Source organism: Juglans microcarpa x Juglans regia, chromosome 1D, assembly GCF_004785595.1.
Source record: "Juglans microcarpa x Juglans regia isolate MS1-56 chromosome 1D, Jm3101_v1.0, whole genome shotgun sequence".
NCBI lineage: Eukaryota > Viridiplantae > Streptophyta > Magnoliopsida > Fagales > Juglandaceae > Juglans > Juglans microcarpa x Juglans regia.
The window spans coordinates 34,511,732-34,529,857 of NC_054594.1; the positions used below are offsets into that span (position 1 = coordinate 34,511,732).

At 38.0% G+C, this 18,126-nt stretch overlaps 1 protein-coding gene across 1 annotated transcript; it reads right to left on the reverse strand.

Moving 5' to 3' along the window:
* Window positions 1–1,628: 1,628 nt before the first annotated feature.
* On the reverse strand, window positions 1,629–16,839 carry LOC121265028 (ARM REPEAT PROTEIN INTERACTING WITH ABF2-like). The gene is made up of 19 exons (XM_041168467.1): window positions 16,409–16,839; window positions 16,090–16,247; window positions 11,976–12,148; window positions 11,774–11,894; window positions 11,617–11,691; window positions 11,397–11,491; window positions 11,171–11,246; window positions 10,703–10,810; window positions 8,573–8,701; window positions 8,405–8,473; window positions 8,139–8,198; window positions 7,843–7,966; window positions 7,570–7,709; window positions 3,994–4,057; window positions 3,785–3,864; window positions 3,475–3,539; window positions 3,276–3,393; window positions 3,060–3,184; window positions 1,629–2,111 (listed from the first exon to the last, which is right to left on the reverse strand). Exons 1-19 carry the CDS (start codon window positions 16,647–16,649, stop codon window positions 2,018–2,020), a joined length of 2,115 nt encoding a protein of 704 aa, XP_041024401.1. The 5' UTR covers window positions 16,650–16,839; the 3' UTR covers window positions 1,629–2,017.
* Between the last annotated feature and the right edge of the window lie 1,287 nt (window positions 16,840–18,126).

Below are 18,126 nucleotides of genomic sequence, written 5' to 3' on the forward strand. Positions count from 1 at the left end.
AGAGAGGGATCGATCTGAGTGGACTGTGATATCTTAGAGCTGGGGAAGAGAGAGTTAAGGGGAGGAAATGGAATAAAATGATCGCCCAAAGGATGGATGGATTGAGACACATTCACCATCTTCAACTTATATAGGGCAATATATAGCATATATGGGTGCAGTAGTGAAGCCCTACTGCCATCTATGAATTCTCAATTATCTAGAAGACTAGAACCCGACTGGCATATTTGAATAATTGAATTATTACCAAAGAACGAGGTAAAGGTATTGATTCTCGAGGGTTCTTGAATGCTTAGTTTGAATCGAGTATTAATTTCGTGTTGCTAAAAAAATATACCAATTCAAGTATGCAAAATCATCACGTATGTATAAACTTCAAAATGCAAATATTGTTAATTTAAATGCAATTTATGGATCGGGTCTTACCATGTTACTAAATAGAAAGTAGAAAAGCGTTCAGTGCCCTAATATATTCTTACAAAAAGGAAATAAATCTCATCTTTAAAACACAATTCCCGCTTTGCCAAATGAAGACAACGTACGTGAAATTATCAGAGACGCCAGGATTGATCATTTTTGTTTGGCGTCATGTCGCTCGAAAATTTCTATAACCAGTTTTCTTTTTTTTTTTCCAAGAAACTTGCATTGAATTAAAAGACAGAATATAAGAGTAGAGGGCAGGAAACCTGACAAAAACCCCTTTACAAAAATTACAGTGCATACAATAACAAAAAAAAAAGGTAAAAAAAACAAAACAAAACAAGAGGCAATAGGGCCAATAGCTTGAACTCAAGCCCTTCTTCCTTGGTCAAACCAAAGAGTGGACAGCTGCAATAGCAGTTTTAAAATCCAACTGATGGATTTGTCAATGCGGTTGTGATCCACATCCGTGAAAGTAGCACTGCAACCATTTGTGCCAGAGTTATTGACGAAGATCTTCACATTCTTTTTCCCTAGATTCTCAGTTAGGGAAAGCTTTAACATAGCCAAATAGCTAAAATTTGACAGTTCGAGTCGTTGGTGGCCTTTCAGAGGAATGTGCGGCGGAGCCGACATCTATGCTACACATGCCAGCAAGGACGGAGCAAAGGAACTGAGATCCGAAGGTGGAGAGTCCAATTGTGCCGCATGTGTGGTGATAGGATGCCAAAAAACGCTTCATTGCGTCAAAAAGCTGCACAGCTTGGGGAGCGCTTGTAGATCGCGTGGTGGTCGTTCGGCGACTCCATCAGGATTTTAAAGATCGACTACTGGCAAGCACAGTGGTCAAGCACATTTGGTAGCCCAACGGCTGAAAAATGACAGATCGGACATTTCCGATCTAGTGGAAAAAGAAAAAGAAAAAACAACATAAAACCAGCGACAAACAGGAGTAGCAAACCAGAAAGACTGCTATGTAGTGGCTGAGAAGGAGAGGGAGAAGTGAGCTCCTCCCTTCCCTCCACCGAAGATTTACAGTGGAGAGTCAAGTATTAGAGAGAGAGAGAGAGAGAGAGAGAATTGATGGTATGCTATTCAAGCTGAGCCAGCTACATAAAGAAATAAGTGAAAATTGTTCGAGATGAAGATTTCCGAGAAATCATAGTGGACTTGAGACTACATATATTCCACGCAATGAATCAATGAATCAAGTAACTTCGACGGCCTGGCTTTAATAGATAATTTTCTCGAAACAATATTATGGATATTTACAGAAGAAATCAATGACGATACGATACAATATTATTGCAGAAGAGATACATCTTTAAAGGAATGCCAAATTCCAATCACCGTCACAGACTCGGTCGGTGCATAAAAAAAGGAACAATAATGTTCATGAAGGTAGCTGTCTCAGCAATATCTAAGCCTACGGCGTTACAGAAGAAACTTAGCGTGCTCACAAGCAACAGGATCTGGCCTCAGAAAGTTTACGAGCTACAATCAAACAATTAGGAACTTCTACTGGCTCAACAGCAACAACTACCATTTCTGTACATCGAATTTGGTTAGAGATCATCAAGAATAGAAGGGCAGCAATCTACAGCCGCAGGTTATGTGCATTAGACTTAGTAAGTGCTTTAGCAAAGTAATCACGAATCTCTGGTATAATACGCTGGATCAGATGAGAGTGCCTGCAAGTTCCAGCATACTGAGAATTTAAGCAGATGACAAACAAATTTGAGTCTAAAGCTTAAGATTATGATGAATTTGAATTTTGTATAGAGAGAAAATTAGTTTAAAAAAAACAACTATATATGGCTTTTCAGTAGATCGAAAGTTGAAGATCCCAAGTTCTGTGATCTTGAAGGTGTTAGGGCTCATGGATCTCCAACAACATCCTGAGTTTATCACTATTTATTTTTTGATACGTGCTGCAATGGGTTTATCGCTATTTATGACAATTTCTCTTGGTCTCATTTATACCAAATACGAAAACGAGCCCTCTTACCATCAAGGAAACAGTATTAGGGTTATAAGTTATAACATTAGTTGTATCCACAATTTTTGCCACGGGTGTTCATCTCTTTCCTAACTCCAAAATTTCCTCCTTTCTCTCTCTTTTACTCCTAATTAATCCAATAAAAAACCTTCTCACATAGGATTTCCCTTTGCATTCCGCGTGCTTCACCAATTCCCTTGTCAGCTGTATTACAGCAAAGTTTCAACGAATATAACAAGCAATAATGGAGCCAGGACTATTTGCACATGCAAGTATGGACAAAGAAAAGTGGCATTATTCAACTTTTTCCCTCTTTTTTTTTTTTTTTATGTCGGGGAACCTCTCCAGGCGGCCCTTCCAAGCCACCCCTGCAAAATAAACCCCAGTCTCGTGCACTGCACTCTCGGAAGTTTCCCTACACGGAACTGGTTAAATCGCTAGCTTTTCACCAGGGAGTGTCGCCCCTAGAGATTGTTTGCACCCAAGGGGATTTGAACCTTAGACCTGGGGGAAGCATACCCCCAAGCCCAAGGCCTTTACCACTTGAGCCAATAAAAACATTATAACTTTTCATTTATTTCAAATTGCCAATGGAAGATTTAAGAAAGCAGGGAAAAGAAAGGTTGAAAGGAGCAGATACCCTGGCCTTGCACTCAGTTTATCAAATTGCTCCAAGATAAACAGGATGCATGTGTGCCTCAAGGACATCGCATGGAACGCTTCTGAGAGCTCATACATGCTTGACACATTATCCAATGATATATCCTGGGATATGTAATAAATGTGAATAAGACGGCCACTTCACAATTCAAAAAGGCATCATTGGAATGTGTGTGAACCAACATCCATTACTCACCTGTGCTATTGTATACTCACAAAGTCGCTTAAGGCCCTCCAAGAGATACTGATCAGCAGCTCTGAGGAGATCTTGTGCAATATCCAATGTAACTTCTACAGATCCAGTGTATATGAATCTGAAGAAAATGGACAACCAGTAAATTAAATAACTCCACCAAATACAGTTTTCTCAAAAAAGGAAACTACAGCATGCAAACCTCATCATCAACTGGAAAACTTCCCATCTAATATTTGGAATCTCTATGTCCCTTGCATCCTTTTCCTGTAATGTGCAAAAAGGAAGATATTAAAATATGTACTAAGAACATACATCCACACAGGTTTGAAAACTGAATTCGCACTAACGAATAAAAGCTAAAAGAGCATGAAAACCTGAATCATCCCAGGCTTAAAATAAATAGCTTGTGAAACAAAAGGAGCTCAGCTTGTGCATAAGTCACCCACCCACAGAAACTCCCAGCAAGTAAAAGGGAGGGGGAGCATTTATTATCAACCACAGATACTCACCCGGTAACCACCATCAAACATTGCACGGAATGCATCTGAAGAAGCAAGTAGGCAGATTCTGTGAGCATAGAACCGTCTACCTGAGAGTAAAGACACGTATTCAGGTCATACATGCTAAAAGGAGCTTTATTCTTTTCATTACAATCACATTATTACATGTAGTGCAGCTTAAAGTAGGCAAACATGTATAGAAAAATAAACTCCCAAACCTTCAACTAGAAATGTAACATCAGACAATGTCGGATTGTCTACATACTGCTCCCCTAAATAGACCTGCAGGAAGGATTTATGTGTCATCATAGGCAGTTCAAACCAAATGCAAACTTCAAAGAAAAATTACAAGAAGAACTACCAAAAGGCCCTCAGTAGGATGATTTCGCCGGTGGTTACAAATGGGTTTGTGACTGGTTTCTCGGTTGGTGACCCCAATCGGGGCATTATTTCTTTGTCTCATTTACTTTTTGAAGATGATATGTTGTTATTCTATGAGGCAGATCAAAACCAGTTGAAGTCAATGAAGGCACTTTTACTATGCTTCGAAGCAGCGTCAGGCTTGAAAGTGAACTTCGATAAGTCAGAATTAGTGCCAATGGGGATCGTCAGCAATACTCGGCAGCTAGCTAGCATACTTGGATGTAAGGTAGCCTCTCTCCCCATGACTTATTTGGGATTACCTTTGGGAGCTGTTTCTCAGGCTTCATCCATTTGGGATACAGTCATCGAGAAGATAGGAAGGAAACTGGCAGGGTGGAAGAGATTGTACTTATCAAAGGGTGGTCGGTTAACTCTTATTAAGTGTACCCTTTCTAACTTACCTACATACTTCTTGTCTTTGTTCCCTATTCCAGCTAGTGTGGCGGCTCGGATTGAAAAACTATACCGTGACTTCTTATGGAATGGGTTGGGGGACGAATTCAAATACCACCTAGTCAGTTGGGATAAAGTGTGCAGGCCGATCTTGTCAAGTGGGTTGGGTATAAAAAATTTCAGAACATTCAATCCGACCCTACTAGGTAAGTGGTTATGGAGGTATAACATGGAACCAGAAGCCCTGTGGAAATTGGTGGTTGTTTGCAAATATGGAAACTTGTGGGGTGGTTGGTTGTGGGGTGGTTGGTGTACCGGAGAAGTAAGTGGGGCTGATGGAGTGGGGGTTTGGAAGCATATCAGGCATGGGTGGGGGGTGTTTAACCGCCATTCCAAATAAATATTGGGAGAGGGTTCCCGGATAAAATTTTGGAGGGACAAATGGTGCGGGGACGAGACCTTAAAGGACTCCTTTCTAGCTATATTCCGAGTGGCACGTGATCAAGAAGCCTCAGTAGCGGACCTCATGCTTCGATCAGGGGACTAAGTCCAGTGGAATGTCACATTTAGTAGAGCGGCGCAAGATTGAGAGGTGGAAAGCTTTGAGGCTTTCTTTAGCCTATTATATTCTGTGGTGCCAAATGGACAACATGTTGATAGGCTATGGTGGACATCGGCGAGTAAGGGTGCTTTCTCGGTTCGCTCTTTCTACAAAGCCCTTACTCTTTCACCAAACATCCAGTTTCCATGGAAGAGAAGTTGGAGGAATAAGGCGCCTCCTAAAGCGGCCCTCTTTACTTGGATAGCAGCCCTGGGGAAGATTTTGACTGAGCCGGTTTGGATTGAGAGATCATCTCAACTCATCTCACTATTATTCACTACAATTCACAAATTTCAACTCACAAATCTCACTACTATTCACAAACCATCTCAACTCATCTCATCTCATCTCTGAATCCAAACGGTGCTGACTACCGATAACCTAAGGAAGCACAAGGTCGTCATCCTAGACTAGTGTTGTATGTGTAAGCAATCAGGCGAGACAATAGAACATTTCTTGTTACATTGTGAGATAGTAGAGCCTTGTAGACTGAAGTGTTTAGTCGGGTGGAGTTTTCGTTTGCAATGCCTGCAACAATGGTGGAGTTACTAGCTAGCTAGACTCTCCTGAGAGGTGCTCCACAAATTAAGGAGGTGTGGAAAATGATCCCGACCTGCATCATGTGGAGCATTTGGCAAGAATGTAATGATCGGACTTTAGAAAACAAGGAGCAGTCACATGAGAAACTTCGAGAGTTATTTTTCCGTACTTTATTTCTATAGGCCATAGCTTTAGATTTTAATGGCCTGAATTTTCATGATTTTCTTGTTTCCTCTACCTCGACTTAGATAGGTCTTATCTCTTTTATATCATCTTGTGTACTTGAACTATGCCTATCCTTATTAATAATATCGTTTACTTATAAAAAAAAAAACTACCAAAAGTATGCCATGGCATACACAAAAGTTGTAGGTTTCATGCTCCGCATTCATGCAAGAGGCACCAATGCTCCAAGGTAGAAGTATTTTTTTTATCGATAAATAAGATTTTATTGATAGTAAGAATAGGCAAAAGCCTCCTTAGAGGTCAACATGGATCCCCTAAAAAGCATTATATGCCTAAAAATCACTACATGTTCTTAGAGGTCAACATGGAATCCCCGCATAAATAACAGCAGTAGAAAACTAAATACCAAACTATCAACACCCTTCTGTAAATTTTCAGCCCACATATAAATGGTAGGCTGATAGGTCTGTAAAACCAGTTCCATGAGTGCTTTTCCATAGCAATTTGGAGGGGCTCCATTTGCTTGGATGGTGGAACTAGGGAAAATACTTTCTTCTTCTTCTTCCTTTTTTTTTTTTTTTTTTTGGTAATATGCGACTCAATTTTATTAAGTGCGCAGAGGTACACAATCCAAGCACACAAGGTGTATACAAGAAAAAGCACCCGATTAGAGGGGCAGTGTTTTTTAGCACCATGGATTTAGGCTCCTGATACATGTGCTATAAAGTTTCTAGCCTTAAGGAGAAAGCACCCGATTGAGGAAAATACTTACACCTGAAAATAGAAAATGTAATGAAGCAACAGATGATAGTGATAACTTGATGGTACATATGTAAGAGGAATGAGGAAACAATGGATCATTCATCACTACATTGTGAAGTAGCTTAGACTTCATGGAAAGTTGTTTTGTATTTGCTTCAGGTTGGATTGGGTCATGCCCCATTGGGCGGAGAATCATAGTAAAACTTTGTAAATTTGATCCCAATTTACTTAATGTGGTGCATTTGGAGGGGAGAGCAATGATCAAAGCTTCGAGGATCATAGGAGATCAGTGGAGTTAAAAGAATTTCTTTTTTAGAATGCTTTATCATTGGATGGCTGCAAATTAATGTTCTTTTAGTTTTAGTTTCCATGATTTTCTTAAACTATTTACGTTTCCTCGATAGATGTATCTTTTTTATACTTAGTACTTGGGTAAATCCTTTTTTATCAATAAAATAATTTTACTCACAAAAAATATTATAATGCCAAAAGGGTGTCACAGTAATAATGTACCAAAAAGCATCATTAAGAGAGATGCACTGGTTTAGTTAGGAATCAGTGACTGAAACAATCGCAATGATTGCATTAACAATAGGTATAATAAGCAAACATCCTACTTATAAAAATTATAAGAAAGCATCCCAAGTTAAAGCTTAGTTGATTTGGGTCAAGATGATAAGCAAACATCCTCGTTGTCCTCCAGTTAAAACCCCTAAATTTAAGGGGATACATCTATTTGCTCAAACAAGACACCAAACTCAAGCCATCTAAATTTATATTAACAAACTGTTCTCTTGAAATATTAGCCTCTTATTATGCCCATTAACGTGGACAAGATTTATTTTAAGATAAAAATGATGAAAAAATAAGATTAAGAAGGGAGACCTACCTGCGGTGTCGGAGATGGGGGAGCTGCATCCACAGGAGAAAGAGCCATCGCTTTGTTGGCCAACTTGAATAAAGCCACTGCACCATCAAGTTGCTGCTTAAGGCTAGAAGACCCAAGAAGCCCAAGAAGCAACTCCAACCCTGCAAGAAGCAAGAAAGTGAGCATAATCAGGAACTTTGAAACAGCACAAACATAATTACTAAAAGAAGTTTCCGTGCAAGGAAAACAAAAAGATTGAAATAGACAAAGGAGATTACTGAGTATATGACATACCATTTTTATCAATAAATATGGTTCTCTGATCATCTAGGGAACAAAGATGAGCAAGAGCCAAAGAGACTCGTCTTTGGACAGCCTTCTCCGCTACACGCATTAGATATAAAAGGTGGCTCAAAACCTGCATGGAGAAAACTAAGGGCTTAAAACCTTAAACACAATAATCATAAATATTTATGAATACTTAAGAACAAACAGCAATTATCATGCCGTTCTACACAATCTCCTCCCAAAATATAAAAACAACATGCAAGTCAAAAAATACATAAAATGAAATATAAGAAGACACAAACCCGTCCATGAATCTTCTCCTCTAATCTTTTCAATGTCTTGGCTACACAATCTTTTGTTGCCTGTAGGTACCAATTTCAACTTGTACAGTTAAGTTATGCCCCACAAGAAAAGAAAAGAAAAAAGCAACATCAACAATCCCGATTTGTAATGATCAACAAGCAAACGTGTTATGTTCTTGTATGCAATATGGCATCGGTAGCATAAGGCATTTAAGGAAACCTGATCAAGACAGCTAAGATTGTAAATTAATAGATACACAACATACTTGGACTATAAACTCTCCATCCTGCAGCTTCTGAACACCTCCCACCCTAATAAAATCTGATACATTATCCTATAGAAAAAAATGAATAAACATTTTAAAATGGTGTATAACAACATGTTCCAGGTTCTGCGCCATTAAAATTATAAGGATTCATAAATTCTACTCTACCTCATTATCTGCAAGGCCATAAAGAGCAAATGCAGCATTGTGCTGCAAAGACCCATTTTTGGAATCAAGAAGCTTCAGTAATGGCACCAAACCACCATTGTGAGCAATACCGGCTTGGTTGTGCATGTCCTGAAAGTAAATATTATTTTCAAGCCAAAAAGCTGTCCGGCCATCAAGGCTTGCAAACAGGAAATTTTACATGGAGTAATTTTCTTAAAAAACTCTCTTATGGTTATCATATACAAAGAATTGTTAAGCGTGCATAGCTAATTAAGTAACTAGGCATTTTAATTATATAAAAAATTAACTAGGCATTTTGCCATTATAATACAACTAGTTAAGGTACTTTTGAACATATGAGTGAACAAAATTCGCATGTTTTTAATCAACAAGGGTTCTGATAGTACCCCCCCCCCCCCCCCCCCCCCCCTCCCCCCAGGGGCCTCTTGATGCATATTCCCTATGAAATATTGCAGAAAATAAACATATGGCACCATTTTTTTTTTTTTTTAGTAGGGCTTTTACCCAATAGGCACCATAAACAGAACTGTATGGTTTCTTATTAGGCTGATGTATTTTAAAAACCATAGAAAGAATTTCAAAACACTACAGCCTGAGAACTGAAATACTTTTTTTTAGTTGGCACCGGGTGTCCGAGAACAGCGTTCCAACTAATCCCGGGGGTGCATAGGCCCTCGGCAAGGAATTTCTACAAATGAACCTCGGGTAATTCAAGGGAAAAGCTCCCCAGTCCAATGGCCCCTAGAGATTGTTTGCACCCAAGAGGATTCGAACCTTAGACCTTGGAAGGAGCATACCATCCAGACCAAGGCCTTTACCACTTGAGTCAACCCCTAGGGGTTAGAAATGAAATACTTAAGCGTAGTTGCAACCATGATTCAAAAATTAACAGGTTAACAAACTTTTTCTAAATAGGTTTTTCTCTTGTCTACGTCGTGTACTTGGGCTATGATTTGCAGTTTTTACTAAATTCTTTGGCTGGCTAACATGCAGAGGTTTTCAGTGCGACGAAAACACTAAAAGTAGAAAGCATTAGCAAGCGAATACGTAATTGTAGGAATAGAAAGCATAAATAACTTCCTCCGCTCGAGTATAGAACCTTCTAACTTAATTTATATTGTCATAACATGATAGCTCATTGACTATAGTTGTGTAAATGCACAAATCTTGTAGGAAAAAAGAAACCATTTATGAAGTCATGGAAGTTGATTTGCTGTTACTTCACAAATCACAACTTTGTATGAACCAAGATCTAATTTCGACTCAGTGCAACATCAATTTGGGAATTATATAGTTTTAAAGGTCAACTCTTAAGGAGTTTAGGGTCTAGTGGGTTTGGATTTTGAGTTTTTATTTCAATTATTGCTAGACTAATAATGAGAGGCAAATCTTTCAGTCGCTACTAAATTGTGTGTATTAAGTGTATATGAGTAATTGAGTTGAGCCTGGAACTTTCCAGAAGTTTCGAGTGTGTTGGGTTTATTTTCTTGGGAGGTTTAGATAGTAAGTTAAAATGAGATGAGAGTTGAAAGTTGAATAAAATATTGTTAGAATATAATTTTTTAATATTATTTTTGTTTTGAGATTTGAAAAAGTTGAATTGTTTATTATATTTTGTTGAAAGTTTGGGAAAGTTGTAATGATTAGATGAGATGAGTTGAGATCAACTCATAATCCAAACAAGGCCTTAGTAGTCCTTATTTAAATTTTATAGGTCTTCAGTTCACTAGTCAAATTACAAATCCCAATACGGCTAGTAAAGGAAAGAGAATTCTAATATGCTCATCGTCAACGTACTCCATAAATAAAGACTTCAATAATAGAATATTGAGTCTTGAATATTTAGGCAAGACTGTCTAGTGGGTTCTTGTCTCTTGCTTCACTGGATGCCAATATTTATGGGTACTGTTAACAGCCCAGAACCACCACAGATTCTCTCTTTTCTTCTTTTACAACCCAAAATCAGATCACTTCTCCTATACCCTTGGAACCTAAATGCCTCTTAATCAAACAATTTTTTTATAGGTAAAAGATAATAAAGAAGCAATATGTTGCTGCCCAATCATGGATTGTGTTTGGTAAAAAGTACACGCATAGATAAATGATAACCTGTGCCAATCTCCCTAGTGCAAAAGCTGACATTTCCCTTAGCTGTACATCAGGAGACTGCAGCATCTCAATCAAAGGTTGGACAGCACCCCTCTGTACAATATGAACCTGAAGAATTTTCACTTTTTTAATAAAAGAGAAGATAAAAATCCTCAAGGTGCAAATTAATAAATAATAATAATTGCATTATCAGAGAAGATTTTGCAGAATAAGAATAATGACAGCCAAAATTAATTAACAACCAATAGGGCAGAGAGAAGGGAGCAAAAAACTTCAGAGTTATAAAACAACCAGCTCAACCTGAAATAAATCATCAGCCAGCAATTAAGTTTAATTTCTCTGCTTCTTGGCAATTAAACAAATAAGAAGCATTTGTTTTTACTCTAGGCATGAAAAATAAAGCAAAGGGAATATATATATATATATGTATATCTTTTATAATTAGTAAAAGGAATATATCTAATCCACCTTGCAATCAGAATCCGTTGCAGCAAATTGTCCAAGTAATAAAGCCGCCTCCCTTTGACTCTCAGAACAGCAGGAACTGTTTTACATGGTTAAAAACTTCAGAAGTTGCGAAGCAAAATGTGTTTTCTTTCCCTTTTCTAACAGTATAAGTTGTGGGGTTCACATCCAAACAAATAGAAAAAAAAAAAACATACAATAAATACAACAATCCAAGGTTAGGACACACCTAAGTAGTCCAATAACAGGTTGCAATGCACCAGCAAGAAGAACTTCTTTCTTTATGTTCGGGGATGAGTGCACCAGATTTCCGATCACACCAACCTGGGACCCATGCAAAATGATCTCATGATGTAGATAATATGAAGTGCAAGTGCAAACAACAAATTTTAACACTACTGCAAATTTCAAAAGTTTATACTAAATATATAATTCTCTTAAGATCTTACTGCTTCATAATGTATAGCAGTATCTTCAGATCGAAGCATTAGAATGAGGGTAGGAAGTGCATTGCATTCAACTATCTGCAAAAGTCACATCACTATATGGTTTAGTGATGTTCAAACTTATAAAACCCAGTTCTTCAACAAAAGAAAGGCCCAGTACCTGATTTTTATTTTCGTCATTTTTAAATGCCAGGGTTCTAAGTGCTCCAGCAGCAGCTCTTTGCACCTTGGTATCGGTGAACTCAAGCAATTCAACAAGAGGTGGAATACCACCTTCCCTCCTGTATATCCATATCCACTTCAGATGGTAATTAAAAAAAATCTGAATCCCAAGCATTAAGTAGCACAAAAAACCAGCAAACCTGACACGTGTTTTAATGCTGCTATTCTCATGAGCCAGGTTGGTGATGGCATCAGCAGATCTACGAATGACACTATTCACAGCACGAGAGATAGAACCACCCTTGTGCCTCCTCAACAGATCCACTAGATGTGACAAGGCACCAGAATCAACTATGAGTTGTTGATGCTCTGGCTGTTAACAAATAAGAGAAAATGAACACATGTTCAGCAAATACACGATTAGAAACTATTATCATTAAGATTTGTCCTGCCCAATAACATTTTGACAATTATTGGTGTGCCCCACTAATCTGACATATTCCAGTACAAAATTAGCGGGCTAGGGTTAGGGTGTCTAATCTATTCAATTAATGGGTTGGATTATGGTTAACTCATATGCAACATGAACTCGATTTGACAGGACCCGAACATGACACCAACACATATGGCTGAAAATTTTTGTCACAACTTATAATACCCTACACGGTGGAGAAGGAAAACCAAAAGCAGAATAAGAACATCAACTTGGAGGTAAATCATAAAGACCCAAGTACATCCACGGTGGAGAGGCGATCATATGCAGCAACTCTAAAGACTAGTCATGCTTCAGGGGTTCATAGTGAGGGGATTCATGGAAGTGGTTTGCAGATCACGCCACAGAACCAGCTTGTCGCGATGCATAATTCCTTAAAGGAGATGAAAATCCAACTTGTCGAATTGAAGGCAGCGATAGCTTTTTTGTCTACTAAAATAGACCTTCTTTCAGCTGGAGGCAACAGGGTTATGAGGGAACAAGACTAAGATAGGCCCGAATCCTTTAAACTCAGATAAAGGAAAACGGAAAATTGGATTCAACCATGTTCCTATACCCAGATCCAGAAGAGGATGGCGGGTCAACAGGAAGTCTGAGTTATTGAAATGGGTTCTGCGTCGGGTAACGGCGTAGAGACATCTTCTATGGAATGTCATTCGCCTCAAGTGACTTCTATACTTGAAGAGAATATAGCTCCCTCGTCGGAGTTGAAGGAAAATGGTGTCAAACCATCGGTGACGGGACTTGCTGAATTGCTAAAGTTGCGCATAAAAGGTCACCAGAGGTAAAGGGGCTTGATGTCATACCATTGGAGAGAACCAATGGAGTTGCTGAGGAGGTTCGGATTTGAATATGGATTTGGCGTTGGTGCAGGTGGATACTGTGTCTGGGGATATTATGGCTCCCCCAGTCTCTCTTCCTCCAATAGCAGATTGGATTTTGCCTAAAATTAACGAGATTCAGCAGTTCGTGAGAATTTCACATGGAGGATGTGAAAACCAATTTAAAGAACTAATTACTGCGATCGAGGCAAGCCACACGCTTGAAACCAAATCAAGTTTCAAGAAAATTTTTTTTTTTATAAGTAAATAAGAATTTATTAAAAGCACCAACTGTCAATTACAAAGATAGAAAAGCCCTAATTATGTAGGGACATTAGCAACTAAAAAGTCATGAGGGTCCATGCCATTAAAATCCACAACAATGGCCCAAGTACAAAGAGTCCTAAAAAATAACAGTTTTAGCTCCGCCATGGTTCTCTCTGTCTTCAAAAGTCCTCCCATAGTGCTCCTGCCATAAACACCACATAATACAGATAGGGATCATCTTCCAAACCGCTCTAATCTGTCTCACCTATAATTGAGGTCCAGCAAGCCAATACATCCAACACATTTTCCGGCATAACCCATGCTAAGTCCATTCTTTTGAACACCTCATCCCACATATTCCTGGCTACCTCACAATGTAGGAGTAAATGATTCACCGACTCACCCCTGCTTTTACACATACAGCACCAATCGGTAATGATTATCCTCCTTTTTCTCAGATTATCCGTGGTGAGAATCTTACCCAAAGACGTTGTCCACACAAAAAAAGCAGCTTTGGGAGGAGCCTTATGACGCCACAGCCTTCTCCATGGAAACTGTATTTCAGGAACTTTTGAGAGAACCTTATAGAAAGAACGAACAGTGAACACGCACTTCCCTGCAGGACTCCACCACAAAGCATCTTCATTCTGGATATTTGGATGGCAAGAGTACAAGAGACTATAAAAATCTTCAAAACTCCCCATCCCCCAATCCTGTGCCGCTCGATTGAAATTGATGTTCCAGTGAATGCTCCTACCTGAGACTTCTATAACCTTCGCCACTGTGGCACCTTTGGCACTTGCAATCAGGAAAAGAGTAGGAAACAAATCTTGTAGAACACTGCTACTACACCAAGCATCCTTCCAAAATCTGATCTTGGAACCTGTCCCTAATTTCAAGAAAATTAAGGAGTTACAGCGTCTTTTTTTTAGAATCAACTACGACGCTAAGGGTGGTAACTCATCTAGAGGGAAGTCTAAAGAGAGGGCATAGTGAAGACGGGAAAACAAGGGGTTGGAGTGGGGTTTTTTGGTAGAGTTTTAGTTCTACTGTGTTCTCTTGTATAAATTAAGTGCACTTGGTCACTTCTTTTGATATATATATATATTTACTTATAAAAAAAAATACCCTACACGGAGAATATGAGAGTGGTGAGTAGAATCGCCCATTGCCTAAGAGAGAGTTCTTGCAGTTTATAATGACTCCAAAGAACTCCAATCCATATGTAACCTAGACTAGTTATTTGGTGTATAATCCTAAATATGACTTTAGCTTTTTTCTTGGGCCATTACACAACTTGCTAACCCAACATGAACCTATGAAATCAGTGAATTAGGGTTGATGGATCAGACTCATTTAATGAAATAGGATAGGTAGGGTTGACTCATATATGACCCAAACCCAACCTGACACAATCCGAACTTGACACATCAACATAAATCACCAACCTCACACATACCCTATCAAACACTACAAAAAAAAAGTAACTTGTATTGTCAGAAACTAAGTGTATTTTTTTCATTTTTACAGCAACATTCATTAACGCTTTATGCATCATGAAAGTTAAACTAAACAAAACCCAATGTTACAAGCCAAAACAATTAAAAAGAAGGAGAGCATTAATGATTAGCATGCTTTCTTCACTATGACTTTGGAGCATTGGAGCTCCAACCAAGTTTATTTGTTGCACAATTACAATCAAATGTAATATGAAGAGAAAAATTTTGTTTTTTCTTTTCCTTTCAAAATAGAGGCAAAGAATCACAAACGAAGATATCTAAGGAAATAGTTTCCGAAAAAAAAAAACTAGATTTATTTAATTATTAATTTATTTATTTATTGATAGGTAAAAATAAATATTGAGTTATTTATAACAAACATTATACATGATATAGCTAGACCACTTTTATTTAAGAATAAGCTTTGTCATATAATAAAATTTTATGGACTCATGAATCTAAAAATGATTTAAATATGTAAATAATCCATACAATTAAATAACTATAATCTTGAATGAATACGCTAATGAAAGCTGTGGCAACCAAAAGTACAGCTTAGGATCATTTCTACATCTCAAGGAACATCGCAAGGAATGAGAATAAAAATAAATTGATGCCCATTTTTTTTAAGGAAAAAAAAATGCAACATTCAAGATGTATTGCATACCAATAATAACAATAAATTAAACGTAAAGATAAATTGCCATTGAATGGCCCAAGATACCCTAATTTATTTTTTGACTGTTACAGATCCTTGCAACTCTTAAACTCTCATTTCATGAAATTCTATGTATGCCACAATATAATTTCTTACGATCTTACTTATCAAAAAAAAAAAAAATCTTACGATCCTAAAAGAGCATTCACACATAAAAGTGTTGCAGATGCCATATATAAAAGACAGTGCATGCAACAACTGCTACCAGTGTATGAAGTATGAAGACTCGCACTAATTGATTCATTTACCGCAATTCAAATCCTACAACCATTCATGATACTCTTCATCTGTCTAGCTCCAACGAAACTTTAAACATCATAACTAATCTTTTCAACTTTCACAAACATTGTGGAAAAATATAGATCGCAAGCAATTAACAACGACTTCAATTGGCATCGAATTGGTATAATTTAAAAAATAAAAAATCAAGATCAAGATCTCACATAATAAAACATGCACGAAGCTAGGAAACTCGAAAACAAAGGATTCAAGTAAAATCGAACAAAAACAAGTTACCTTCACAGCAAGAAGGCCTAGTGCAAAAGCGCTTCCCTTCTCGACCTCGTGCTCATAAGGCTTTGGACTCCGGTCACCTTCACTCGAAGGCGGCGCTTGAAGATGCTCCACCAACGCCGGAACCGCCCCTCCTTCAACAATCACGTTCACAACTTCCTCTGCGCCCAAATAAAAATCAAGATTAAAGATAAAATTAGAAAAGAATAAGCGATAGAAACGCAAACGGAATTCTTAGTAGAAGAGAAACGTCTAGAAACTTCAAGAGATTAGAGGATATGCATACACGACCAGATCGGAGATGTGGTTTAGGAATACAAACCATTCTTCGCGAGCTCGGCGAGGATATGAGTGGCGCGCTTGGCCGCGGAGCGATCAGATTCCTTCCAAGTGAAGGTTGAGTTAAGGATATCAACCTGAGCACCAACCTCGGAGAGTAGGGCTTTCCTGGCGTCCCCCGATGGCACGGAGATCTCTCGCTCTTCCTCGATTTGCTCCTCGAGTTTCCGCTTTTGACCCTTCCTCTCCGGGAGGCTCTGATCTTGGCGCCTTTGATGCTCCATGAATAACAACAAAGAGGAAATGGTCTCGGGGGAGAGACTACCTCCTGATCCAAAATAAAGATTTGAATAGTAAACCCAGAAAAAAACCAGATAGGAGTGTGCGGGGGAGAAGGGTATATTAGGAATACCAAATAGAAGAACGCGATCTTCTTCTCTTTTTTTTTTTTTTTCTTCTTTTTCTTTTTCTTTCGCTTTATTTTTCTCTATTTTATCTTTTTTGTGGCGAAATGTGTGTCGGGTTTAAACCGGCCGCATTATTATTTCCCTTTCGCTTTTCCGGGACGTGCATACGGTGTGCGTATGTAGACTTTCCTGAGGCTTTTTGACGGAACGTGCGGAAAGGGTATGAAACTAGCTAGCTAACGTGCGCATGCCTGATATGTGAGTGGGATTGCTGGGCCCACGAGAACGTTAGGTCCGCTTCGTTGCACGTTTGGTTAGGATTTAGGGAGTGTTGGTCTGTCTTCGTGGCCTGCCAATATCGAATGATATGGATCATATGATCTCGTAATATCATCGTGCCCGCAAATAGGGAATGAAACGAATAAATTCGGTAAGTTACTATTTAAGTTGTGTTTAGATATTGAAGTGAGTTGAGTTGAGATGATAAAATATTATTAGAATATTATTTTTTAATATTATTATTATTTTGAAATTTGAAAAAGTTGAATTGTTTATTATATTTTGTATTGGAATTTGAAAAAGTTGTAATGATGAGTTGAGAGAAGTTAACTAACCAAACGAAGCCTGCTTCATTTAAAAACACAACTCATCTCAATTTATCTCAATTCATCATTACAACTTTTTCAAATCCCAATATAAAATATAATAAATAATTTAACTTTTTCAAATCCCAAAACAATAATAATAATAATAATAAATAATATTTTAATAATATTTTATCAACTCAACTCACTTTAACATTTAAACGCACTCTTAGAGTGTGTTTGGATGTTGAAGTGAGTAGAGTTGAGATGATAAAATATTGTTGGAATATTATTTTTTAATATTATTATTGTTTTGAGATTTGAAAAAGTTGAATTATTTATTATATTTTGTGTTGAAATTTGAAAAAATTGTAATGATAAGTTGAGATGAGTTGATAGTAATTGAAGATCCAAACAAAGCCTTAATCTACTAATTATGTGGGACAGTGAAATTAAATAAGATACTCCTTTGATTGAAATATATTTACCTCTTTTAATTGGATGGTATAAGTAATATCATATCGAAAAGAAAAATGCTACTTGCAAGCACATAAACAGCTTGCAATCTGTGTAGCCATGCCAGTGTTTTTATTTTTTATTTTCTCTTAATTTCGTTCTATCTCTCTTAAGGAAGTGAAGGCGAACTCAAGGTCTCACTCATCAGTCTCCTCTATCCTCTTCCCCCGCCCCCTCCTCTCCGTCTCGATCGAAATAGTTGCTACAGTTACGTCAGTCTTCAAGACCTTGTCAATGGCCTACTCATCTTACGT

Excerpts from the sequence above, each read along its gene's own strand:
- LOC121265028 (XM_041168467.1), bottom strand. The coding sequence starts at position 16,649 with ATGGAGCATCAAAGGCGCCAAGATCAGAGCCTCCCGGAGAGGAAGGGT. Across the intron at positions 11,492-11,616 it reads CTGCTATACATTATGAAGCA|GTTGGTGTGATCGGAAATCT; the intron begins GTAAGATCTTAA and ends CATGGGTCCCAG. Across the intron at positions 8,702-10,702 it reads CACTAGGGAGATTGGCACAG|GACATGCACAACCAAGCCGG; the intron begins GTTATCATTTAT and ends ATTTACTTTCAG.